The sequence below is a fragment of the Anser cygnoides genome, chromosome 2, assembly GCF_040182565.1.
Source record: "Anser cygnoides isolate HZ-2024a breed goose chromosome 2, Taihu_goose_T2T_genome, whole genome shotgun sequence".
Taxonomy (NCBI): domain Eukaryota; kingdom Metazoa; phylum Chordata; class Aves; order Anseriformes; family Anatidae; genus Anser; species Anser cygnoides.
The window spans coordinates 46,099,094-46,124,990 of NC_089874.1; the positions used below are offsets into that span (position 1 = coordinate 46,099,094).

General features: G+C 36.6%; 1 protein-coding gene and 1 long non-coding RNA gene across 4 annotated transcripts; one reads left to right on the forward strand and one right to left on the reverse strand.

The window, feature by feature from the left end:
- Positions 1–187: 187 nt before the first annotated feature.
- Positions 188–20,740, forward strand: ACP3 (acid phosphatase 3). 2 transcript variants are annotated; one of them, XR_010829247.1, is made up of 12 exons: positions 188–500; positions 5,368–5,463; positions 6,908–6,994; positions 7,855–8,007; positions 10,709–10,807; positions 12,649–12,753; positions 13,772–13,904; positions 15,311–15,393; positions 17,213–17,323; positions 17,876–18,041; positions 18,980–19,161; positions 20,313–20,740. XR_010829247.1 is itself a non-coding variant. In XM_066991982.1 (11 exons), exons 1-11 carry the CDS (start codon positions 387–389, stop codon positions 19,096–19,098), a joined length of 1,266 nt encoding a protein of 421 aa, XP_066848083.1. In that variant the 5' UTR covers positions 189–386; the 3' UTR covers positions 19,099–20,740. The 2 variants fall into 2 exon arrangements, 1 of the variants encoding a protein (XP_066848083.1); XM_066991982.1 differs by having other exon boundaries at positions 189–500; positions 18,980–20,740.
- LOC106046669 (uncharacterized) lies at positions 1,399–9,311 on the reverse strand. Of its 2 annotated transcripts, XR_010829249.1 has the most exons (6): positions 9,035–9,311; positions 8,837–8,952; positions 8,550–8,643; positions 3,431–3,520; positions 2,346–2,591; positions 1,399–1,818 (listed from the first exon to the last, which is right to left on the reverse strand). It is a non-coding gene; the product is annotated as an uncharacterized lncRNA (long non-coding RNA). The 2 variants fall into 2 exon arrangements; XR_010829248.1 differs by having other exon boundaries at positions 8,837–9,311.
- Positions 20,741–25,897: the final 5,157 nt, after the last annotated feature.

Here is a 25,897-nt window from a genome sequence, read left to right on the forward strand (position 1 = left end):
TGCCTAGCTCTTGGTTCTGAGTTCATCCTTTTGGCTGTGTTGTAGTCTGGAAAAATTCAAAGCCCTAAGAAGAGGAAGTAGAACAGGTAGGTTGAAACATTACAAATGCCTAACAACTCCTTCGTATTTCAACCTCATCCTTCAGCTCCAAAAGAGAAAAATCTCAGAGAGAAAAAGGAAATGAATTATGATTTCATTAAATGGAATGTAAACAGTAATTTGAAAACAAAGGGCGTTGGGATTTGTTGCATAGTCACACAACATTCCTTCTGGATTTGAAATTCACCAGCAGCAGTTCCTCCCCTTTTGAAGTACAGCCTCGCGTCTGGGCTGTTCAGCCTGAACAGCTGCTGGAGCTACAAAGGCTTTTTTCATCTGCTGCCAGGATGAGAGTGATACGGCTTCCCAACCCATCTAGGATTCCGTGTTTTGCTTTCTATATTATCTTCACCCTGCTTCAGCAGGCTACCACAGAAAGAGAACTGAAGTTTGTGGCTGTAGTAAGTAGATTTTTTTTCTGTTTAGTAGTGGGGAATATGGGGAATTTGATATGGCTGTTGAATCAAAGAAGGTGTGCAGTTGCTTTGAGTCTTTTTGACTTAGAAATACTACTGCCCTTTGGCTTACAGAGTTTAAAAACTTGAGATAAAATGCTTCTAGTTATAAGAGTTTTCATCTCCTAACCACTACATTTTTTTTTTTTATTATTTGTTCGTTTATTTGTTTTCAGGGTAACTGAGCCACTTAGCTTTGTGATAGATGCATAGCACACAGGATTTCAGAGATCCGAGGTCTAGTCCAGCTGTCTTTGCTTGATTTAACTGACACTCTTGCACAGTCGGAACTGGTGACTCTGGCCTACCTCCTTAGGGCTTGGAAGCTTATGTTATAAGGTGCTTTGAGATTCCAAAATAGAAGACACCATAAAAAGAGAAGTATTTTCCACTTCAGAAAAACTGAATGGGCACAGTAGTATATGAAGAAACAGAAAAGGGCATTTTGTGTAGAGATTTAAGCTGCATTAACTTCAGGTATTTGAAAATGGACTGTAATTGTTTTTTTGCTGGGTTGTTACTTGTTTTAAAGCAACTAGACAGTACTCCAGCATCAGTTTCCTCAATAGCTGAGGAAAAATAGAGATTAATTCAATAAAGTATTTTGGATGGTGAAGGTTGCATCACAACTCTTTTCATCCTAATTTATCTATTTTTTAATTAGAGCTATACTCCTAAAGAATAGTTAGTCTAGAGTTGTATTTTCAACACAAAGTTGTGGGGATTGGAATTGACATTTATAAATAAGAATTTTACTATAAAGATATTCTTCCACCTTTCTGTATTTGAGGCATTGAGTGCACACATAACAGACAGAAGTAGTGTGTCCAAAACATATGATCTAGATTTTGATAAAGTACTTAATAGTTAGTTGTTTATTGGCTGGATTATGTAGATGTGTCACTTGGAGAAAGGCCAGAGTGCACAGGAAAAACCAGTTCCTATTGTTTTCGAGCCTTACTGCTGTATCAGACAGTGCACAAAGCAGGGACTTAACCCTCATTCCAGTAACGTTCTGAGTACAGCATTATCCTCAAGTATTTCAATTTAAGAGGGACAACTAGACACAAGGGTGAAATCAGGCAGCTAGAAGGCCTTAGAAATTTAATTTGCTGAAGAAAACGAGGCTTTTACTGAATTGCAGCTGTTACTGTGTTCTAACAAGAAATGGTCCTGCAAAAAAAAAGTTACAGGAAATGCTTACCATTTGGAGATAAGAGCCTTCTTATCCAAAATCATCTTCCTTATCACACCTATGCAGCCACTTTCCCCAACCACCAAAAAGAGAGAGGAAAAAAAAAATACCATTATATCCATTTATGAAGTAACTTGACACAATTAAAGTTAAAATAATGTGTAAATTTCATTTAAACTGTGTTTCCTTTATTCCTGATACTTTTTCTTAAACGGACTGCCTAAAAAGTTACTATAGATTTAGTCTTATTATCAATATATATCTCCTTCCTCAAGGCATGGATTCTGTGTGTTCAATTGAATTTTGTCTTCTGAACTCACTCATTGAATTTACGTGGAAACAGAATTGCTAGCAGAAAGAGAAATTAGTGAGATAGGAATTGGCCCCAGCACATATCACTAATACAATGGCATCAAATGACAGTCAGGCTACAGTCAAAGCAAGTCTAAAAGATGTCTTTCTGAGATAATTCAGTGGTCATTTTCCATCCTCTGTAAGTTGCTATGTTGTCACCTGAGAGTACTTTTGCATTGTGAAAACGTGCCAAAATGACTTTTTAAAACTTTCTTAGCAGAACTGCACAAGATAAAATATACCTGTGGGGTAGGGGAGGGAAACCAGACAAACGTTCCCTTTTGCTCACTTCCAGATTTCTGCTGTGCCATGGAAAGGTGCCTTGCTCTCTCCTCATGACTTCCATGTTTGTGCTGATTTTGTGTGTTTTAATTATTGGCCACAAGTCTCTTTGTCTGAAAAGCTGTAACACCAGCCATTTTGTCAAAATGCTATTTTAGCTTTCCTTTTCACATGTAGACACTCATCTTCAGCATAATTCTTGTGCACTGATTTTGAAATAGACAGAAGAAAAAATATATATATTTAGGACCTTCGGGTACCCAAGTAGAAATGAAATACTGATTTATTGCGTCTTTATAAGGAAATTTTGACCTGTAACTTCTGCCTCCACACAGGCACTCATTTCACCTGTCATATGTACAAAGAGGTGTGGTTTTCTGAAGTATAATGACTTCATCATGTGTTTCTTCTTGTAAAGATAGGAAGTGCTGACTGAGCTTGTTATATTTGTCTAATCAACTCAAGCCTTTTTAAACCTAGACTAAACACGCTCAGTATTTCTGCATCTATGGTTTCTCTGAACTGGCAGCATGACTAATTCCATCGATCAATTGTTTTTCCATTCCTACTGCTAGCTTCAAAACAAGAAATCTTTCTGCTTGAAGTTCAGTCTATCAATAAAAATGTCTCTGTGAGGCCCACTATTACTCAGAGGCACATAATTCACTGTTATTCGTGGTATTTCTGAATGAAGATATTTTGTAAACTATACATGACATGTTCTCAGCTTACCCTCTCCCCCACCCTAGTTTTTCTCCAGTATGATTTTTCGCCTGATAACAATGGAAGCAAATGCTGGCCAAAGTCTGATTCACATGGCCATTTTGATCTGAAATGCTCACCCTCACACTGTTGTATAGAAACATTGGGAGAACTCAGACACCAAACCAGGTTCAAGCTGTACTAGAGTTAAAGGAGAGGGTATTTAATAACTATCCATCTTTAACTTCTGAGAACAGACTGAGGTGAAGCACTTCATATAAAGAAACTGAAGTGAATACATCCAGCAGGTGTGCTTTGTCCTTTTTATGTATGTCCTCCTCACCCTTCCATTGTCTTCTCTGATTTTATGATGCCTCCTTCTTTTCTCTCATCCTTCTGTGTTGTATGTCTTCCAACAGGCCAGGAAGGTAATCTGTAACCCAGGAGTAATAAATGTTGCAGTACACAACGATTTTCAAGGGAATTTGAAGGATCAATTATTTCATGATGATTATTGAGAAATCTATCTTGATAACCAAGGCAAGCTTTGTAGGGAAACATTTTCTTTCCCTAACAGCATCAGGTTGTTAGTCTAATGAAAAAGAAAATCTTTCAAACACACAAGTTCTTCTTGCAGTTCAGACAAAAAAAAAATTAAAAAAAATGAAAAGAAAGTCTCCTGAAATGTAGCTGATGTAGCTGACTATGACTGAGTTAGACTTTCAGATTGAGTGGTAGTTCATGAGGCTATTATTTAATTTTCAATTGCAACTGAAGCAAGGTCATTTTCAGAAGTAGAAAGCAAGGAGAAAGTTTGAGCGTAAAGAGAAGACAGCTGTCTGAGAAACTTAGGGGTTAAAATAAAAACAGGGCTTAGGGTTTTGCTTTTAGTAGTTTTTGTTTCTTGCTTGTTATTTCCAACTTAATGTTAATATCATATTTATTTTTCACTGTACAACACAGATGCATAAATACAAAGAAGGAACTGAACTTTCTTCTCTTTCATGTCAAAAAAAGAATCTGTGCTGTTTTTTAGAAGAGAACAATCCCACTGTTTCCATTTCTAACATTTAAAAAGAGAAATCTTTAGATTCTTTAGATCTCCAAACATACATCCAAATACCTTTGGATCTTTATCTGTTTGTCCTCTCGCCTCTACTCAGGTAAAAAGCTACTCTGTTCTGGTGTACTGAAAGTTCTTAGGAGTTGACTGTTGTGACAGTGACATACACAACATGTTAAGTTGAATATTCAAGTATAAAGCAATGTAAATTAGTATTTGAAATCGGACACATTTTTCACTAATAAAAAAGGCTTACCTCTTGGCCAGGTTTTGAACTGTTATTACGTATTACCAAAACAGGCATTTAATTATGTCAGTTTGAGTGACTGTCAATCACTTGTAAAAGTGATTTTCTGTGAAGCTGGATAATTTAACAAGAAGTTTAACTTGGCTATACATGACATATTGAGGGAGGGTAATTCAGATATTTTCAGAACTATTTAATCTAGGGTTGGTACTTTCTTAGCATGCTGGATTACAGACACAAAAAGGGCTCATTTAAGGTTTCTGATGTACAAAGCATTTGACTGTAAACACCACACTAATATTCACCATGCTCGAATGTCCAGGATAGCAAAGCAACCAAACTCTTTGCTGTTACTAATGTTAATAGAAAAAAATCCTAGAAATTTTCTTAAATGCTTTCATAAATATAAGTAAAATTATTAATAAATATTAAGATAATGGTGTAATTATATACACTTTTTCTTCTTTATGTCATGGCATGAGTGTGAACTCAAAGATGAGACAATGTACATGGAATTACTTTTAAATATACTGCTATGAAAAAAGCAGTTGCCAAAAATTTCAAGTACATATGCCAAAGTAATTAAATCCTCATATAAACACATATGTAACTGGTTTAATATTCAAAGGTGCTGCTGAGTATCCAAAATTCAGTCAGATTTCTTGTCTGGTTGCCGACTTGGATGTAACCTATGGATGTAACCTGAGCACTGACATTCTGGCTGCTTAATTTTATGTTCTAGGTGAAAGAATAATCAGACTCATACCCACTAAATTTCAATATACTAATACCTATTCTTGAGTGTAAAGAACATACTCTAATCCTACTTGACTAGGTTTCTGCAGACTGTCCAATATTTCAATTTGAAAAAACGACACTGGAACTAAGATTTTATGCTTGTCTTCTAGATGGGCAAGAAGGGAATGCTAGCAGTAATTAATTTTTTTTTTTTAAATGGGAATCTTACTAGGTTTTCCGACATGGTGACAGAACACCAGTTGTAAACTTTCCAACTGATCTACACAAAGAAAGTGAATGGCCCCAAGGATTTGGACAACTTACCAAGGTATGTTAACTCTCTCAGTAGCACTTACGTATGCTACAAAAATAGGAAATGGGCAGGTTTTGATGTGTGCCCTGCAGACATGAGCAAATTCCAAGTACTGACAGTGTCTATTAGCAATACCCTGTAATTCATAAATATTTTTGCAACAATACTCATCCAACTACTGTACACTGAAGTCTTGTTCATCATAGCTGTATAACTATCTTCTTACAAACAATAACTTCCTGACAGTGTGTCTGCCTTCAAACAAATGGCAAATTTAAAGATTATCCTTACTCTAAAATTGCTGAAGTCGAACTACCATTAAGCACTGGGATCCGTGACAAGATAAATGAGTAACACCTTCCCACCAGGTCAAGTAATGAATCCATATTTCACATTGATTTCATATTTCATGGAAAGGATGCCCCCCCAATAATTAATAAAAAAGGGAAGTCTTGCAGGAGAAAGTTGATTCTGGGGAAATGTGTTTTCTAATAAGGCTGTTTTCAACCCAGACCTTCACTAGGATACACGGAACCTACTTCTTGCTCTGGCATTTCAACATTAAGATCAAGCCTTAGCTTTTTAACTGTATCTGGCACATGAAATTCTGGAGCAAAGAGAGGCCAATGCATTCCTTAACAATAAGTTGTCATGATGCAGAAACATGAATTGGAGACAATTCAGCATTTATTATTTGAAGTAAGGCTTTAAAGATCTGTAAATTTCAGGCATTCATACAACAGGTTACTATCTCCCTGTAAGTAACTTATAAGAAGAAAAAAAGTTGTTGCTTTCATGAAGATTTTTTTTGAGAGCTTTTTTCTATTTTATTATCTTCTTAGCAACAGTAGTAAGAATGTACTTCTCTGAAGCTAAAAGTTACAAAGTTCTGCTCACAGTCTTGGAAATGAATGATAGAAAAGACAGCGTGCAGTCTAAGACAACTGCAGGTGTACCTAAACAAAGATGGGAAAGAAATTTTAAATGCATGGAATGTAAGCCACAAGTTTATCATTTATTTTGTAATTATTTCTATAATTTATCAGGTTGATAAATTAGCACAGCAATGACAGTAATGAATACTAGGTTATTAATACTCCTTTTTCAACTGTCACTAACTGACATACTCTTCACAGTGTTGCTCATGAATAACTCCAGTAGCATCTACAGAGCCACAGCACTGTGGAAACAGTATTTAATATAGAATCAGGTGCATTGCTTCTCCTGTAGCAGATGTTGAAGTCTTAGAATTTCAGAATGTATCATTTTTTCCATAGATATAAATGATTATTTCTGTTAAAAATTCTTGGTCACCTACAACATATACAGTATGCTATAAATGTGGTTAATAATCATGTAAAAAGAAATTGCTGAAGACAAAAAAGGAAATAGAAAATAAACTTATTTGACATTCTCCAATCACCTTAATCTAATAGCCATCTGTACACTTGCCTCACAGACTGGAATGCAGCAGCTTTATGAACTTGGACAGTACGTGAGGAAGAGATATTCCAACTTTCTGAACAGCACATACAACCGGAAAGAGGTATATAGCAGGACTGCCTGGAGGACAGTTCTCCAGCGTAGCAGAACTATGGACTTCTGATAGATAAAAGCACATACATCATCATATTCCTTTAATTAATACAAAAATTAAGGTAGCAGAAGAACTTTTTGGAAGTCAGGCTTTTATGTCAAGGTGAAAACATAGGCTCAAATCTATAACTTTCAGTTCCTACTGAAAGTTCTTAGTTCATTTTGGTTCTTCCATGGCTCAGTTTTCTGGGTCTGAACAGCTCCACACCATCGAATGAATTGGATATTTATCCATAGCAACCCAATATTTTTCTACCTTGTTTAAACATGAACGTATGGGCAATGTGGTGGGCCATGTTCACATACTTTGTCCTGTGAATGAGAAGTCTCACAGTTGTTTGGATATGCTTGTCATACGGCACAGATCCATTGTGGGGAAGATATCACTGCTATTTTGGTCAATACATGAGGAATGCAATGATGGGAAGGCATAAAAGACTATAGCTTCCAAGAAAGACTTTGTTACCTGCTATGGTTATAAGTGCCTTTATCCCCGAGTTATAGCAGATGGATCGTATCAATGTACCTCTGAAACTCAGATGGAGAGCTTCAATCTTTAAAATCATGTTTAAAATCATGTTTTCTTATACTTTTTGGAACATACAGTTGGAAGGTTAGATCCCAAACTGAAAGATGCTTTGGCAATTTGATTTATACAAATGAAGTAGAGCCCTATAAAGTTCTAACAGCTTCACTGTTCTGATTCTATGCAAAAACATACAACTGAAAACAGGAAGCCATGATTGATGAGTTAAGTTTCCTTTTTTTTTTGGTGTTTTGTTTTTTAATTTTTTGCCATTCTATCTCCAGTTTTATATCCAAAGTACAGATTATGATCGCACAATTATGAGTGCCCAGTCATACCTATCTGGCCTCTTTCCACCAACTAGCAGCCAAATTTGGAACCCTGAGCTTCTCTGGCAACCCATTCCTGTTCATGTTGTACCAAAAGCAACAGATAGGGTGAGTACTGTCTGGATACTTCCTATAATGTCTTGGCTTTCCCGGAAGAAAAAAAATAAAAAAAAAATAAAGAAAATATTTTATTCCCTTTGATCTCAATCTAATAGAAAGCATCTACTGGCTGACAAGCATGTCACAGGTCAACTGTAATAGCTGCATGAAAATCCTTGTTCTATAGTTGCAGAATACCTGTTTTGTCAACCACACTACCATTTTCTTCAAGGTACAGCTCTACAACTTCTTGATAAGATGCTTTTGGACAGTATTGCAAGGAAGTTGCCCTAAAACAGCATAGAGAACAAGTGCTTTTCCGAGTACCAATCAGCTAGACAGACGTTCCCCTCCTTAGCATGTTGTCTCTTTGCTTATTTAAGGAATGGGATTTACATCAGCCACTGTAATGACCTCTCAATTATTACTTTCCTGTTCTGGTAACACTGAGGCACCCTAATTACAGACAAGAGCCCTTTTATGCTCAGTGCTATACAAACACTTAATGAAACTAGCATTTGCCTTACGGTTCATAATAAGAGCAGTCCTACCTGAATGATAGGTCTTGTAGACGTTTTGCAGTATGCACCTCTTCCTGGCTGACTCAGATTTAGATTTTAATGCCACTGGCTCCTGTGACAAGGACTGTGTAAGGAAAGATGTTAATTAAGAACCAAAAAAAAATATTGAATGTAATGCCAGAAAAGTTCATTTTGTTCCGCCTTTGAGGATAGAAGTTGACTTAAAGGAAACGTATGCAAAAGACCTGTTAAATAACTGCCTGTCCAGTCACCAACATCAGAAGAGGGACTCTTTCATAAGGGATGGCCACACTTACCTGCCCATTGGCCTTTCTCTATTTTAAAGCCATGCTTGAAAACAGGTCCAAGGAGAAGGGGTTCCCACAAACTTGATTAGGCACAACGTGATTCAGCTTGAAATTTGCTTCTGCCCCTAAACAAAAAATAATATTGTCACTATTATTTAAAAATGGAATACTAGGGGAAATTCCTATACCCCAGGATGTTAAAAGCACCAAAACAGTCAGAGCTTTGGCCAAATAAAGTCTCAAAGTTATTAGGAACATGACAGTGAAGTGCTACAAGCTGTTTGCAGACTACAAGCTCATCTGTAGAAATGTATAGTACCCCATCACTTCTGCAGCTGCTTCAGGACTGGGTATTGATGTTTCACTTTGGGTGATGAAACACACCTCTGCAGTAATTGAAAAATCATGTTAAATATGCAGACCACCTGGAAAAATAACATTGTTGCCTTGTTAAGCCAGGTGTTTTCAAGCCCTAAGCAACACAAAGTGGGAAATTGAGGCCAACTACAATCCTGTAAAAAACAAAACAAAACAAAACAAAACAACTAATCACAGTTTATTTTTGAGCCACTGAGATCTATCAAGACCTGACAGGCAACAGTACTGAGCACTGCTTAATGAAGCCAAAGGGAGTGGCTTAATTAATAAGACCTAGAGGGGGATAATTAAGACATACAGCCAGAGAAACATTTGTTATTGTGTAATTAAACATTCCCAAGGTTCATATCGCAGCTTTGAGACTTCACCCTGCAGTGTGCTTCTGTTACAGAGAAAACGTACCCTTGGAAATCTGTCCAAGTGAAAGTGTGTTACTGTCAGTTGGTGGCTGCTGCAAGCCTCATGTTGATTAATCAAAGAGAAAAGAGATGTACTCTAAATGCTGCATGCTAATGTTCGTCCCAAGCCAGAGTAGAACTTCTTGCACTTTAAGTCCTACATAAGCCATAGATATTCAACTTTAATGGCATGGGGTTTTCCTAGGAGCCTCTACTGAGAGAGAATTTCTCTACTGTACGTTAAGTCTGTTCTATTACAAAGTTTGTATGGTTACAGGATAATATTACTGCTGGGTCAAAAATGTTCTAGTGATGTGGCATAAAGTGCTGAACCAGCACAAGCTTATTTTGCTCATCATAACTTTATTAGCAGACTTCATGAGGTATCATCTGTCCTTCTGCAACTGGCATAAAACATGTATTTGCCAACACACAGAGTTTGATGGATGCATATGTATTCACACACTGTTCAGATCGAATACGTACTATCAGGTGACCTCATAATGCATAGACGTGGAATTATTAAATATGAAACCATGCTTCTAAACAAGAGCGGAGCTATTAGGCTCATATTTTTGGATATTTCAGGAGCATGATTTATTTGTCACTCATATTTCAAGTTCTGTCCATTAAGTGGTACTTAAAGTGTTTATCATAATACACTACTTACCTCCAAAGAGCTGAGAGCAAGACATGCAGACTGAGAAGCAATTCAGATTCCAATAGTAGGTAGAGTCAAGCTGCAGGTAGTGAGATTCAGAAATTAAAAGAGGTCAACAGTATCTTTTTTAAATTCCTGATCATGGACCCTGACCAGGTTTCCAAAGCAAACTCCTGACAGACATGCATTCCTTTCAAAATCAGTTAGACTGATGGAAATCAAGCTGTCATAGCCACAGGTAGCCACTGAAAACCTACTACAGTCTATTTCCTCTATTCATGAATTCATGAACAAGGTATCCAAATGAACTGTTATGGAGTAGCTGTATCAGGGTCACTAACAATTCATCTCACAAATGTTACATCAGCAATCTCAGCAACAGAGAAACTAGAGGTGTGTTTGTTAGTTCTACAGCTATTTTAAGTTTTACTTCTCCTGTTTCAGAGGCTGCATTTTCCTCTGAGTGATTGTCCCCGTTTTGATGAACTTCAGAATGAAACCCAAACATCTACTGAATTTCAAAGTAGAATACAACCATACATGGTAAGACAAAATAAAGATTAAATTTTTTCAATCTTTATTTAAATATATCTTTATTTAAATATTTATCTATCTTTAGGCCAATACCATTTAAAAGTATGTTTGATACATTTATGCATTTCTCATGTTTGCTTGTGTGTTTATACTAATTTGTATTTTAAAATATGAATTTAACATTCATTTTCTAAGACTATTTAGAGCTGCATATAGTTAAAGTTCAGTGATGCAAGGGGAGAAGAAATTCATGGATGCAGCAATTTCCAGTTATGCAGGGCAGCACAAAATTAATTCTAAAAATATGATAAAACTTGTGAAACTTAGGAAGGTTTAGGTCTTGCTGCTGCGACTTTATGAGATTGACACTGCAACAGATGCTTCTGTGAAGACAGGATGAGAGAGTTGGGGTTGTTCAGCCTGGAAAAGAGAAGGCTCTGGGGAGACCCTATAGTGGCCTTCCAGTACCTAAAGGGGGCCTACAGGAAAGGTAAGGAAGGACTCATTGTCAGGGGGTGTAGTGATAGGACAAGGGGTAATGGATTTAAACTAAAAGAGGGTGGGTTTAGATTAGATATTAGGAAGAAATTCTTTACTATAAAAATGGTGAGGCACTGGAACAGGTTGCCCAGGGAAGTTGTGGATGCCCCATCCCTGGAGGTGTTCAAGACCAGGCTGGATGGGGCTTTGAGCAACCTCGTCTAGTGGGAGGTGTCCCTGCCCATGGCAGGGGGTTGGAATGAGGTGATCTTCAAGATCCCTTCCAACCCAAACTATTCTATGATAACAGAAGAGTAAAAGAAACCCAACCAGGCAACACTTTGATTTGTGTAAATTTCTCTCAGAGATGCATTTTGGGTCCGTCATAAGATATGCTTCTGTTTTGGTTCTGACACAAATATTCACAATCAGTGATCCAAAATTTCTCATTCCAGTGCTACTGCAGACTGTAGGTACATGGATGGCATACCTGCCTCAAGCAACCATATGGACAGTAGTTGTGGTTATTGCTGCTCTCATATGCATATGGTACACTTTGTAATAGCACTACTGAACTAATAAAGAAGGGGTCTTGTGTTTCTCATACCCTGACATTCTCTCAGAGTCACTTCAGGTTTACTTTCTATGCTTGTTGGGCTAAACCCAACTTTTTTTTTTTTTTCTTCCTTTTTCTTGGCTTCTAACTTTCTGGTAGCTCAATTACTTTGGTCAGATACATTCACCTGCCAGGGAGGTGTATTACACCTTCATAGAAGTCCTCTCTTTCAGCTGCCAGCACGAAACAGGTAATGTAGGAATAAGGGATATTATCCAATCCCTTTACTCTTCTATGGTAGCACATAGTAAGAATCCTTATGGGAACTGTTGTGAAATTATTACTTAGACAATCGGCCTCCTTTAAATAAGAGAAGGAAAACCTTGTTTCCTCTTCAGTTTCTTTTGCCTTATCCTGAGTGTTTGCCTCTGCTTTTTTTTTTTTTATATACTTTCTATTTTCACCACACCTATTTTCTCATCTTCCTTTTCTATTAATGCCTTCTTCTTCCTTAATTCTGAAGTTCTGAGGTGACAGAGCAGTTGGAAGAGGGAGAGAAGGCGGCAGCAGTGAGAGTACCAGACTTACCTATAGCAGGGCTGAGCAAGAAGCAGTGTCTGAAATAGAAATCAACATCTTAAAATGGTTACAAAATGAAAACTGCAATCAAAATCTTCCCTTATGATAGTTTCACCTGCGTAAGATTAAATACTAGTGTGTTGCCAGGTTGGATGCTAGTGAATCTGTATGTATATACGTTCTGTATGTGCTGAGTATCTGTGGTATTCTTCACTTATTTTTCTTTTTCCCCCAGGATTTTTTACAAACAATGGCAGTTAACACAGGACTTGAACTAAATCATCTTAAAATACTTGACAATTTCCAGCTCTGGAATACATACGATACACTATACTGTGAGGTAATAATAATGCAGTAGGGGTTGGGAAAGAAAATAACTCGAAGATATGTTTTAATTAAACAATGCCAATGTGATTTCATAGGAATGAGCTGCCTTCCCTCTTGAATTTGCTTATTATTTTTATCATTTAATCTGAATCCAACTTTAGTGCAATGGTAAAAGATACCCCAAAAAGATGGTTTACAGATTGGAAAACTACTGTTTTCATTTGATGTTTTACCCTAATGCACTGGTACCAAAATCTACTCCTTTTGTTCCCTCCTTTTCCTTTCCAATATGTTGTCATAGAATTATTTGAGCATGCTGGCTGGGTTGTATTTATGAACTATTAACAGAAAAAAATGAAGTTATTTGGTTTAATCTATCAAAAGGTAAACATCAAAATACTTACATGTTGAAAACAAGAGGTAAGATTATGATCAGCAAGTTAGAAAATTAGGAGGTGATGATAGCTCAGAGTGAATGAAGTCAGACTCCCCAAGCATGGGATGATTTCATCTGGTCCCAGTCAATATTAGCAGTACGTGAAGGTTGTTGAACATACCCTCCATTTAGAGGTACCTAGGCACTGTAAGACACAGTCATTCTTATGTGATGGGAGAGTGACACTTGTCTATAAATGACCAGTGATGGAACTGGCATCTGGACAACCTCATAGAAAAGGTGGGACAATTTCGAGCTGGATTGTACCCTGAAGACCTACTAGTAGAAGACAGAAAGAGGATGTGTCTGCAATCTTTCACACTAGCAACGCCCCCAGAAAGTACCATTATAGCAAGAATATATTGTACTTACAAGAGATTCCCTCTACACAGATGATTCAGCTCTTCCTGTTCATCCACCTCAGGCTAATCCCCATTCCCGCAGAGGGTATTTCAAGGCATGCTGATGATAGAAACCAGAAATGAACAAAGAATTGCAGGACAGCCACACATAGTCCAAATATAGTAGTGTGAAGCTGGGCAACAGAAAGATGGAAACAAGAAAAAAAAATAATTTTATTTTCCTTTATTACTAGGGTATTCACAATTATTCTCTCCCTGTATGGGCCACCAAAGATGTAGTGGACAAGATGGAAAAACTGGCAGAATTGTCCTTATTATCCCTGTTTGGGGTTTATAAAACAGAAGAGAAATCACGACTACAAGGAGGTAAATCAAAAATGCTTAGCTCTCAGAAAGGAGGATACAATGCTTATGATAACGTACAACATCCAATCACCTTGCTCATGCAAAATTATTTACCAGAACCGTGATTTGTAACTATAAATATTGGATGCCATATTAAGCATGATAATATGTGCTGAATACTGGGATTTGCATTGATTGGGTACTGAAAGGAAGTATAAACATGAATGTCTTTAGTTAGCTATCCTATACATTTTAAGAAATTAAGATTTTTGAGAAAGAAATATAAGGGAAAAAAATGAGGCCTCATGGATATAATCTTCACTTGTCTAATATTAACTTAAGTTTAATTTCATATCTCCAATATTTATTGTTGTTGTTTCTTGATTTTTTTTCACTTCAATGTACTGGTTATATATTGTGCAAAAACCTTGGCAACACAGTGATAGCTCTCTGAGAGCCTGATGTAAAGCTGCTCCAAAACAGTCTGATCACAATGGAAGACGAAAAATTCAAGTTATGTCTATATTGCAAGAACTGGGACTACTGATTAGCTCTGAAACTGGGGTGCACAGGCTCTGCACATTCTGGCTATACACTAGGAAAAGACCCAGGCATTCAGCATGTGATCCCCCGGTATCCTTGAACAGGAAACTCAGACAAGTGACTTGAATGTCCACAATCTGGACTGTTTGTTGCAAGGCTTTGCAATGCACCTAACCTGCATTCTAAACCTAGGTAAAGAATTATTAGCAGCCTCATCGTCTGGGCATAAACATCATTGGGTCAAGCCATATAATAATTGCAGGCTGATACCTGCACTAAAGCCCGCTAGCTGGTAGCTGGCCATAACATGAGGTCAGACCTTTTTTAGTGTTAATAGAAACACTAGTTATGCCCTTTTCCTCTAAGATGATACAAATTGTGCTGCAAGAAATTTATGCTACCTTTGTTCCACTGGCTTTGGAGTATCTCTGGTTTGGACCAGAAGTACAAAAGAGCTTTGGAAAAAACAAGAACTGATACTGTGTGACTGGCTGGACTGTTAAAATATTTCTTCAGCATCTAGAAAGGAAGAGGCTACCACAGATGTCATTATTACAACACTTAAAAAAAAAAAAAAAAAAAAAAAAAAGAGGTCTCAGCATAACAAAACTGGAAGTGTCATAAAAGGCATAATTCTCATAGTTCTGATTTCTGTAAACCCCATCATTTCAGTTTACCTGGATGATGAATGATATATTTCCCCTTTGTAAATTCTTCTCTCTAGTTATGTACTTGTGGAAAGCTGAAAAAAGAAAAAAAAGACAAAAATAGTTTGAAGCCTGAGTAGATGTGTTCTGTTTGACACTCAAAATCTTTCCCTTTTTTTGTTTTATGCAAATGTAGTATCGTTATTTTCCTCTTCATTTTCCCCATCTTTTTTTAAGGTGTCCTTGTGAATATTATTCTAAATAGTTTTAAACAAGCTGCCAATTCTTCAAAAGAAAGAAAAATGGAGGTCTACTCTGCTGTAAGTATCTTCACCTTTTAAAAATACTGATATGATTTCACTAGTAAAAGTCTCTGAATGAGAATAATCAGTCTCCATGTAAGTTAAATGAGAAAATAATATATAGTTCAGTTCTGCTAATAAGCTGAACACAGGTCAGTACCAGAATACATCAGGACCATGATTCACACCTCAGTGTCAGTCAAACTGTATTTGGTAAATATATCTATGTATTTTATATATATATTTATTTTTCCTGCAACTTATTGATGCAGACTCTATAAGTTGCATCTTGCTTTAAGTGCTTCTAACCCAGAGATACTGACATATAGCAGAACCCCAGCTGTGTCTCCAAACACATACACATGAAAAGGATGGTACAGATGAGTATTCTTTAAAAAAAATATATATATATATATATATTATTTTAGAGGTTGAAGAGGGTCATTTCATTCAGACCAAGATCCACTTAGCTTATTTGCAATCCTGTCTCAGGCAGCTGCAGGGAAGAACATGAGAATAATGCCAGCATGGTGTGATTCTTCTTGTGATAGAACTTCCCAGCAAACTGTGGTTTATGGACTTCCTGTGACAGAATCTGTCACAGATTTTTTTATTTTTTTAATAGCTCTTGACAGACCTTCTTCCAACAATTTATCTACTCACTTTTAAAATACATTTGTACTTTTGGCCTCTGTAACATCCTGTGGCAATGACTTCTAAACTTAAAAGGAAGAAAAAAATCCTTATTTTCCTTTTCCTTTTTTTTTTTTTTTAACTTAATACTGGTTTATCTCCCTCCTAGCACTTCTATTGTGAGAAACAGGGAATGGCCATTCTTGGTTCGCTCATGAATTTACTATTTTCTGTCTCATTTCTTCTATCTTTCCTTTCCTGAGACAGAGTCCTGATCTATTTATTTTTTTCTCATACAGAATCTGCTTAATACCCAAAGTTTTTCCTGCTGCATTTTCTGTGTGTTTTCTAGCTCTAGTATATTCTTTTTGAGAAGAACAAGAAGTGCATACAGAATTTTCATTACTGTTTTAACATCGTGGGGCCATGTATACTCAGTATTTTTTAAACTGATTCTGAATAATTAAAATGCAGATTTTAGACTATAATATAAACAAGCCTAGCAAACATATATACAGAGATGCCTACAAAGTTTAGATATCAAATTGTTTGGATTTCCTTTAATTCAACACCTCCTCCTGGATTTCCTTCCAAAAGAAGGAATAATGGGAAGAGGAAGAGATTGCAGGTGGGTGATTGGAGGGTAACAGATTCCGTCAAAAATAGAAACCAAACTGAGATTTTACTGCGTAAGTCAAAATAGAAGAAACCACGGCTTAAAAAGTTCTGGAGCATATGTAGGGGTGAGGAGAACAGTCTCTGTATGCAACTGTTTGCTGTAATATCTTAAAAAGGATTTGTATCTTTACTTGAAATGTGATGAGATGCACTACATTGTACAGTCAATCTGATCTTGTAACCAAAAAGCATTCCTGAAGGAAGGGGGTGGGGAGGAAATGCACTGAAAAAAATAGATTTCTCAGATCAGATTTTGTTTTCCTCCAGTATTTCTTCTCTGTAATATAGCCAAAAGATGTAAGACAAATACTTCAGTCACTCTTTGAAAAAGTCCCCCGATGTCTGTAGTACTCTGTTAACATTTTGCCTGATGGTGAATATGCTGAATAAGGTCTTATTGTCAATTTTAAACAGGTTTTATTTTATCTGGATCTCTACTCCCTCTCTAGTCTTTTTCTTTTCTCATGATTCTGGTAGTTCACACTTTACTGAATGTACAGATGGATTATTTTTTTTTTCCCAATAGCATGACACCACAATTGGGGCCCTCCAGATCGCTCTCAATATTTTCAATGGAAAACTGCCACCATATGCTGCTTGTCAGTTTTTTGAACTCTACCAAGAAAGCAGTGGGCAAGTATCTTCTCATCTATGTAAGAACAAGAAGTGTTTGGAACTTGGCTCCCTCTTCCCCCCAAATTCTTTTTCTCTCAAATACTGTAAAAAGATACTAATTTGTTTTAAAGTGATATTTCATTGAGTAGTCCACAGGCACAATGTTATATTAAAAACAAGAAAAATTATATTTGCTGGATATGTGTGTATACTTGTGCTTTGAGAGACAGGAAGAAGAGAAAAACAGTTTTATCAGTTGGAAGTAAGTGGTAAAACAAACTTACCTGTTTCTTCAAATGATAGCAAGATTTCCAAGACATCTCATAAATCCCAAGGTAAACCAGGTGGTTTGGAAAAGCCAGAAGGCTCTTCTAAAGGACCTTTTGACCTAACTGGTGATCTGTGTGGTAACTGGCTTTTGCAAACTGTCTTTCAGATGTCTTTTACAAAACCTCTATTCCAGAAGACCAAATTCTAGATTAGGGCCTATTTGCAACATTCTGTCTCTCCATAAGAAACCTTTTATTTAAGAACTTTAAAAAATAAAATCTTTTTGATGTCGTTAATCAGGCAGTATAGCATTGAAATGCATTATCGGAATGACTCTTCGAAGGACCCTTACCTACTCACTCTGCCAGGATGCACCTCTTCTTGCCCACTTGAGAAGTTCACTGAATTAGTTTCTCCTATAATTACGGAAAGCTGGTCAAAAGAATGTGGGAAAAAAGACAAAACAAAAGGTAGTGTAACAGCTCTGTATTTTCTATGTAAGATGTATCAAGGACTCCAAACTTTGAACCTTTCACAAAATATGTTGATCTCCTTTTAACAGGTGTGGACCAGCTTTAATATAGACAAAGAAAGCAGATATAAAATAAATTTCTCTAGGAATGTGAAGGATAGATTTACCTACCAGTGAAGTTAGTGCTATTATTATCATACTCACGTAAGGAGCAGTGTAAGGACACAACCAAAACTAGAATTCCTGTTGTTGAAAATGACAGAAATACGGGTGTAGGTGCTATGCAAGGAGTCCTGTTTATATTAGATGCACAAGACCTTCTGCAGATGCAAAGCCTAAATGGCTTGCACATGCACAGTAAGATTGATACATCTGAATTTCTAGCATATGTACTATGTATTGAGGATACCTTAGCTTCCACTGTACATGTATTGTGCAGCTGATCTTTGCAGGTATAGCAGCTGTTTGCCTTGAACTACTGACAGCTGACAACATTTGCCAAATTCCTCTCTTCCTTCCTGGATATTATTTCCAGGAGGGAAGTGAGGGTCAAGGCAACACTTGATGCTTTTCATTAGTCCTGGTATTTCCCCCTTTCTGCATATACTCAGTATTTTGCTGATCCCTGATGAAACTCCTGTTTGCATTAACTACACATGCAATGTCACACTTGCCCCGTGAAAACCTAGCAGTAAGATTTGATCATGCACAGGAAACTATCTATGTGTTTTCAGGATTTAAGTGTATATTTTCATACCTACATTGCATATGTCAGTAAATGCAGTCCATGGGATCTTGACAGAAATACAAACAAAATTCAGCTATGAAAATATTACCATTGTACCTATTTGTCATTAGACTGTTACTTTGTATCTAAGATGACATACATATATGTCTTTCCTTAATACTCTTGTTGTTTATTTTTTTCCTTTACAGATATTTTTATCGGATTCGATGTTGCTGTTGGCTTGTTGTTCATTTTTAACCTTATACTGCTCTACCTCCTTTATCATTATGGACGCTGCAGGCGCAGAAACAATTACCAAGACATTTAAAGGAGAGGTGAAGAAATGGGAGAGAGAGCAGCTAGACATCAGACAACTCTTTAAGTTGCTCTGGTTTGTATCCATCAGTTTACTCTGGCCGAATTAATCTCCAAAGCATGTTCAGCAAACTTCAAGAGCTGAGGTATCTGTGGCCTAGATCCTAAAAGACTAAATATCTACAGTGAGAAACACTGTAGAAATATGTTATTATTAAGCAATTACATTTGTAGGAAGAAGAAATTATTCCAATTATTTTCTTTAGGTTTTCCACTGCTATTAAACATTATTATATCAAACACTGGAGTGAAGGGACACTATTGCCTTTTTTTTTTTATTGCTTTAGACCTCTTTAGACCCCTTTAGACCTCTGCTTCTCTCTTACCCTGCTCAAGGAGCCTTTCCTAAAAGTCATAGGCTGCAATATTTTTCTTACTTTTGTAAATGGCTATGTTGATGATACATAGGAAAATGTTTTCAGTGAACAGAAGCTGCAAGTACTGTGTGAGAAATATTCATACCAGCATTTTCACCCTGGCCTCCAGCTAATAAAAGCCTGCAGCCTGTTTCTCAAAGGAGTTATACTACTACAGCTCTCACTGAAATTTGTAGAATGTAGTGGGGGCACTGTCACATAACCAAGCATCAAGAAGCTTAATGCAACAGGATCTTGGTCAGTGCATACAGATTCAATAATATAGATAGGCAAATAATATTTTCTGTAAAAATACTTCTTTCCTATTTTTCTGAGCTCTCATTCATGGATGACCCTTTGCCCTGCATCTTTTCTTTGATGCATCTGTACTTTGTCTTGAATCAGGTCCCTTCTATAATCTTAGTTCTTTGAGCCACTCCTCGAATGATTCCTCTGGCTATCACTCTGTTAATCATTTTAACATTTTAATGCTTGCTTTACTCAAAAACAAAATAAATAAATAAATAAATAAAACTTGCTCAACTTCAACTCAAAATCACCTATGTTCTCAAGATATCAGGACATGCACTGGAAGAAAAGAAAAAAAAACAATAATAAGGATAATTCTGCTTTTTGTATATTAATTTCTTCTGTGAAATATATTTTATTTGTTTAGATTGTAAGCTCCTAGGGGTAGGGAATGTGTTCCTATAATTGCTCTCTAGTATCATAAACTAGTCTCATAAGCACTGACATTGTATAAAATACTGCTTATTGCCATATCTTCTGAATCAACATTTTTATCCTGTAGTCCTGCAGAGGATACTGTGACTTACGTTACTGTGGAGAAGCCTTTCTAAAAATCAAGACATCTATACAGACAGGTGCCAACAGCAAGTTCAGCCTGACAGACACAATGAGCAATCATGTGCTCAAGCTGATGAGTCCTATTCAGGTACAGAAGCCTAGAAAAAGCTGAGATTGAGCTGCTTTAGCTCACACGTAGCATCACATCAGTGTGGATATGCTGCTTTTGGACTGACTTTGACTCACATCTGTGGGTTGCAATTTGAAGCACAGGACCTTGGGTGAAGTACCTCTGATCTACAGAGACCTGCCCTCAATATTACAGCAATGGACACATTTAAAATGTGATATTGTTAGATGTATGGATTTTAAATAGCAAAAATCAAGCAGAAAAGCAAAAACTTGTGGAAATAAAGTATTTTCCAAGAATCACCATGTTTTCCTGCAGTAACTTCAGCTATTGGGGTATTCACCTTTTGAAGAAATATTTCCCACTTAGTAAAAAGGTTTTAGTATTGATATTTCCTGATTATTCATGAAATTTCCCTAATATTTCCGTTTCATCTATTTTAGGAAATATGATAATCACATGATGGATTTGATTCCTACATGGTAAGGATCTTTTATTGTACAACAATTGAGGGAAAAGTTGTCAAAAAGTGAAAGGCTATCCTTAAATCAGATGTTTTGGATATACAGGCTCCAGAATTTAACTAGTAGTTCTTATCCTCAGTGCAAAAACTTAAAGAAAAGTCTATATTGTATTCAAAAGTTTTATAGCAGCTCTGAGAAACAAGTTTGAGATGTTTTGGTTAGCAGTGGAATCACAGTAGGGCAGAGCTTAGCATAAACTGTAAAACTGAACCTGGATCTTGAAAATATATACTCAGTGACAACCTGATGCTGAGCTCTGTTACCACGACCACAGTGCTACTGACACTGACTTAAAGATACATTTAGTATCTTTTATTAGAGGTAGTCAGATCCTTGACAAGTGAAGATATGTCATTGACTGATAATGTGCAGTAAGAAGCATTTCTGAGAGATCACACAGTTGATCAGTTGCACTCCACAAGAAGCAGAATGAAGCATGCTTTTCCCGACATTGTTTCTTACAAAAAGAAGCACATCCAGACAGAAAGTAAAATGTGAAGTGCTTGAGACATCTTTTGTGGCTTATGCTACTCAAGCATAAGCTTTTACAAAGGATTTCAGGAGATGAGGCAATTCTAGTTGCAGTAGAAGCTGTCATGAAGTAATGTTATTGAAGACACACCTTTTTTTTTTAACAGATAGCAGTGAATGCAAGTTGCACAAAATGTAATGGATAGATTCAGATGTTGTAACTTCAGAATTAATGAAGTTACAATAAGGATGCGATACATTAGTAATGTAAGCCCGTAATCTCATTTATAGTAAAGACACTTCATCTTGCTCTAAGTCAAGTATAATTTTTCCAGTGGAGTAAAAGGTTGTGTTACACAAGCTTGTGTTGTTTGTTTTTTTCACTTTTTAGCCACATTTACAATTTGCTCAGTAGAATCTGCAGACTGTGATTAGAAAATAACTCGTCTCCAAGCAACCTGTAGCATGGCAATAAAGTACTGTAAAGAAACAATAAATTTGTAATTGTAGTGGACTAAAAAGCAATGCAACTTTTGGTATGCCTATAGTTTTCATATAAAAGTGAATGCTTAGTGTTGCTCCTGCTGTAAAAACAGAGTTTTAAAGCACTGATGCTTTAACATGAATAACACTAACAGTAATGACATCAAGCTCTTCCATTTGCCCTCTAGCACTGCCCACATCTGCCTCTACTGTAATTACTGTAGCGACTAAGCAGCTCTGCAGCAGGATTTCCTGGTACATACGTCAGACAGCCATGCATACACAGCACTTTCCAGCTCCATCAGCAACAACCCTCTCTTACTAAATTGATTTCATTCTGGAACTTGTTTATGCACTGTCCTGAATGTTGCACACACTGGGGCAGCACAGCATAGCTATTTGACTTCACAGTGATACCACATCACTCTGAAGCACTCGTGTTCATTTATACCTGTAATGTTAGAGACACTTGGTCCAAATGATACTATTTCTTCTCACTGAAATACATTTTTTGAGGTATGGTAGGATACAGAAAACAGAATAACAAATACACTGGATTCATTAAAAAAAAAAACACGTTGAGTACAAAAAATTATGAGTTTGGATTAAACCACAGAAGAAAAAGGTTATGTTTCTAATTTTTTTCTCCACAAACAACAGCAAAAAAAGCTAAAAATTTCACTCTATGAAGAAGATTTACATTCGTAGAATCTGACAGCGATGACAGGTCTTATTCTTAGGCATATAATCTTGGCCTTTACAAATCCATTTTGAGGTGATGTTAGCAATACTGCACAGGATTGCATCTTGGCATGAAATGCCTGAAGCTACTATACTCCGTAAAGCATTTCTTATAAGGAAAGACGGGCATGAAAGGTGGATGTTTATCTACAAAGAACTAGCTTTATTGAGTTACACAATAAGGCTTCTTCATCAGAAATTGTCAAGTATTAACGTTTAAACAAATAAACATGAGTTGCTACTGAAATAACAGCAAATCATATGAACAATTGCATTACATGGTCTCTTCTATGACTAGGCAGCTTCACTCCTAAAGGGATTTTAGCACTGGCAAGGCCTGCAAGACCACATCTAGTAGATCAGATGCAATTTGGATGGACGGATAAAGACATACCCAAATTCCAGTTGTGCTAGTTTCTCCGATTTCTCTTCATGTAGAGGAATGCCACTGCTTCCTCTCCTATGAATTATAGGACACTGCCAAATCCTTCCTTCCTGCAGACTGAGGTTTCCGTGATCTTTAAAAAAAAATAAAAGAAAAATGTGGAGACAGGAAAGATACTATTTTTCATTTCAAAATAGATAGTGGCAAAAGAAAATAGTCTCGGCTCCAGCTCTCTTCTTCTGTATTTATCTGGAGTCATGTCCATGTGAAAAACACTTCTGACCTTTTGTCCTGGTTATAGCAGCTAAAGCTTTTGCCCTCTTCCTATCAGGAGCCCCTGATTTCACAGGACACAGCAATTTTTCTAGCTCATCTATCCTATAAACTACAGAAAGAACGGTTTTAAAATGCAGCATGATCATAAAGCCTTTTCTTTAGTAAAATGAGAATTGAAAGGATTATATGGACTTTAAAACCTTGTAATGTGCTTTAATCTAAGGCCCAAATAGGTAAGGACATGCCCTCCATTCTCTATGGAGGACAAAATACTGGTCATGACAGCATTTCAATCAATAATTACATGCAAACTAGCAAAATTCTGTAATCCCACAGCTATTGAGCTGACTGAGGACATTTCCAGTACTTCCTGGAATCTCATCTTCTACATTCTTTCAGCTCTAAGACATTCTCAGAGCTTCTTCTGACTGCTTCTCAGGAAGCAGCAAAAGCTGAATCATACCTGAAGACTACTTATTTTTCAGAAGTTTTGAACCACATACACTTAAGATGAAAATGGCTGTGATTAGTAAACTGCTGTTTGCTGTTCTACGGTTAATTCACTTGTGCAATTAATACAGAAGTACTTTTACAGTACGGAACACATTATCCAGATCAGGTGAGTTAAATGAACTCAAACATAGCATGTTACTTTCTTGTGAAAAGATGAGAACATTTGCTACTGATAGAAGCAGCCCTGCATGAGAATCTTGTGTATCCTCTCTAATACCCTGGCAGAAGAGTGCTGTATCAAGCAACTTATGCACAAGAAACAAAGATAAGGACTCTTCTTTTCTTGGTAAAGGAAGATCTAGATCTAAAACACCTTAGTCTGTAAGTTAAGACCCTTTAGGTAAGTGCACGAAAATCTCTTCCTGACAACTAAAAGCCTAATTTTCACTTTACTGTTTGGAAAGACAGATCTGGCAAAGACAGGATATATTAAGCTGTGCTGTGCAGTGAGTAGGCAATCTCCAGCATAGGTACTGACTTGTCTTCTCTTGTCTGCCTACTTGCTCTCACCTCTGAACTACTGGTAGGATGCAGGACAGGTAGGAAAGACTATAAATACATCAAACTGTAGTGAACAGTTTGAGTTGTTGTTGCTTACTTTTGCATGTTTTAACCACCAAAACTATTTGGTCATAGATGGGAATCAAATGGGTCTTCAGTCCCTTCAATTCTTCATTCTAAAGACCACACTTGACCACAGTATATGTACTAAAGTACAGTCTCTACTGATTAATCTCTCTCCCTTTCTGACCACATACTTAGGGATATCTATGTTGTAAAGAAGCTATTAGCTGAGTTGTAGCTGCCTTTGTTGGTCTGTTTAGTTGATGTTTCATTATGATTCGAATACCAAAGACCATTCTCCACCATGAAATGTTGTTTTCATTAATGACAGTCTCACTTGAGACTTCAGAGGAATCCTATTTTCTGCAGAATTGCAGGCAAGTGTACAGTCAGTACAAGTACTTAATGATTACTTACCTGATGCTTCAGACAAGTATGCCTGAAGAAAATGTGAAATTTTCATAACCAGAGCTTACATTATCAAAAGCAAACTAAGGGCTCTAAACAAACTTTCTTGTATACTTGAATGAAGTAACTGCCACTTTATGTGCAAATGCACATTATGTGCAAACACTCTGACTCTTCTTGAATATGTCATTTTATAACAGCATATCTTTCTGCTTTAGGACGTAGTTTTAGGATGTAGTCCTAAGTATATTTGTTATCAGTGAAAATACAAAGGCTCATACGAAGTTCCATGATGACAGAACTTCACTGCTCAAGAAAGAGACCAAATATCCTGAAGTCACAATGATGAAAGCACTTCATTTCTGAGTCAGAAAGGTGCTATAGACTCTTACCTGTTCAAAGCAAATCCTAAGAGAACTGCAAATACCATAGAAATAGTCATAGAATAGTATGAATTTCAAAGATTCCTAATAATAAAATCAAATAAGTAAACAAATAAGATTAAGTCTTCTGTCAGAGAATGATTGGAATAATCCTGAAGCTATTCTTTCTGTTCTCCTAGCATCTGTGTATCTCCCAACACTCTGTGAAAAAATGTCATTTTTTTCCCAAAACTATCCAAAAGTTAAAAAAAAAAAGATACATATATATATATTTTACATTATGTGTTTTATGTGCATTGAGCCCTAGTAAATGTTGCTGTGACAAGATCATTCAGGATTTCCACTGAGTCTGAATGAATACATATGTATGAGGGAAGAAAAAGAGGAACTATGCACATATGCACATCCTCATATGTGCATATGTGCTCCTTTCATACACTAAGCAATTGATGTAAAACTGATAGCAATCTAATACTGCAGATGAAAAGGAATTCAGACATTCTATATGTTTAATTATGTACAATTTAGAAAGTTATTCCGTTGTGTTTTAAGGAAGATATAAGTAGGAGAAAGACTAATGGCATAGTTGTAGTCTAATCAAGTCATCCAGTAGAAACGCTAAATAACCTGAGAAGGAAAGCAAAGAGAAATACATCTTTGAGTATGCACATGATGCCCCAGTAACCATTAACAAAGCCTGATGGATCAGTC

Coding starts and splice junctions, on each gene's coding strand:
- ACP3 (XM_066991982.1), top strand. CDS start 387: ATGAGAGTGATACGGCTTCCCAACCCATCTAGGATTCCGTGTTTTGCT. Junction 6,995..7,854: donor GCACATACAACCGGAAAGAG/GTATATAGCAGG, acceptor TTCTATCTCCAG/TTTTATATCCAAAGTACAGA. Junction 17,324..17,875: donor ACCAAGAAAGCAGTGGGCAA/GTATCTTCTCAT, acceptor TTAATCAGGCAG/TATAGCATTGAAATGCATTA.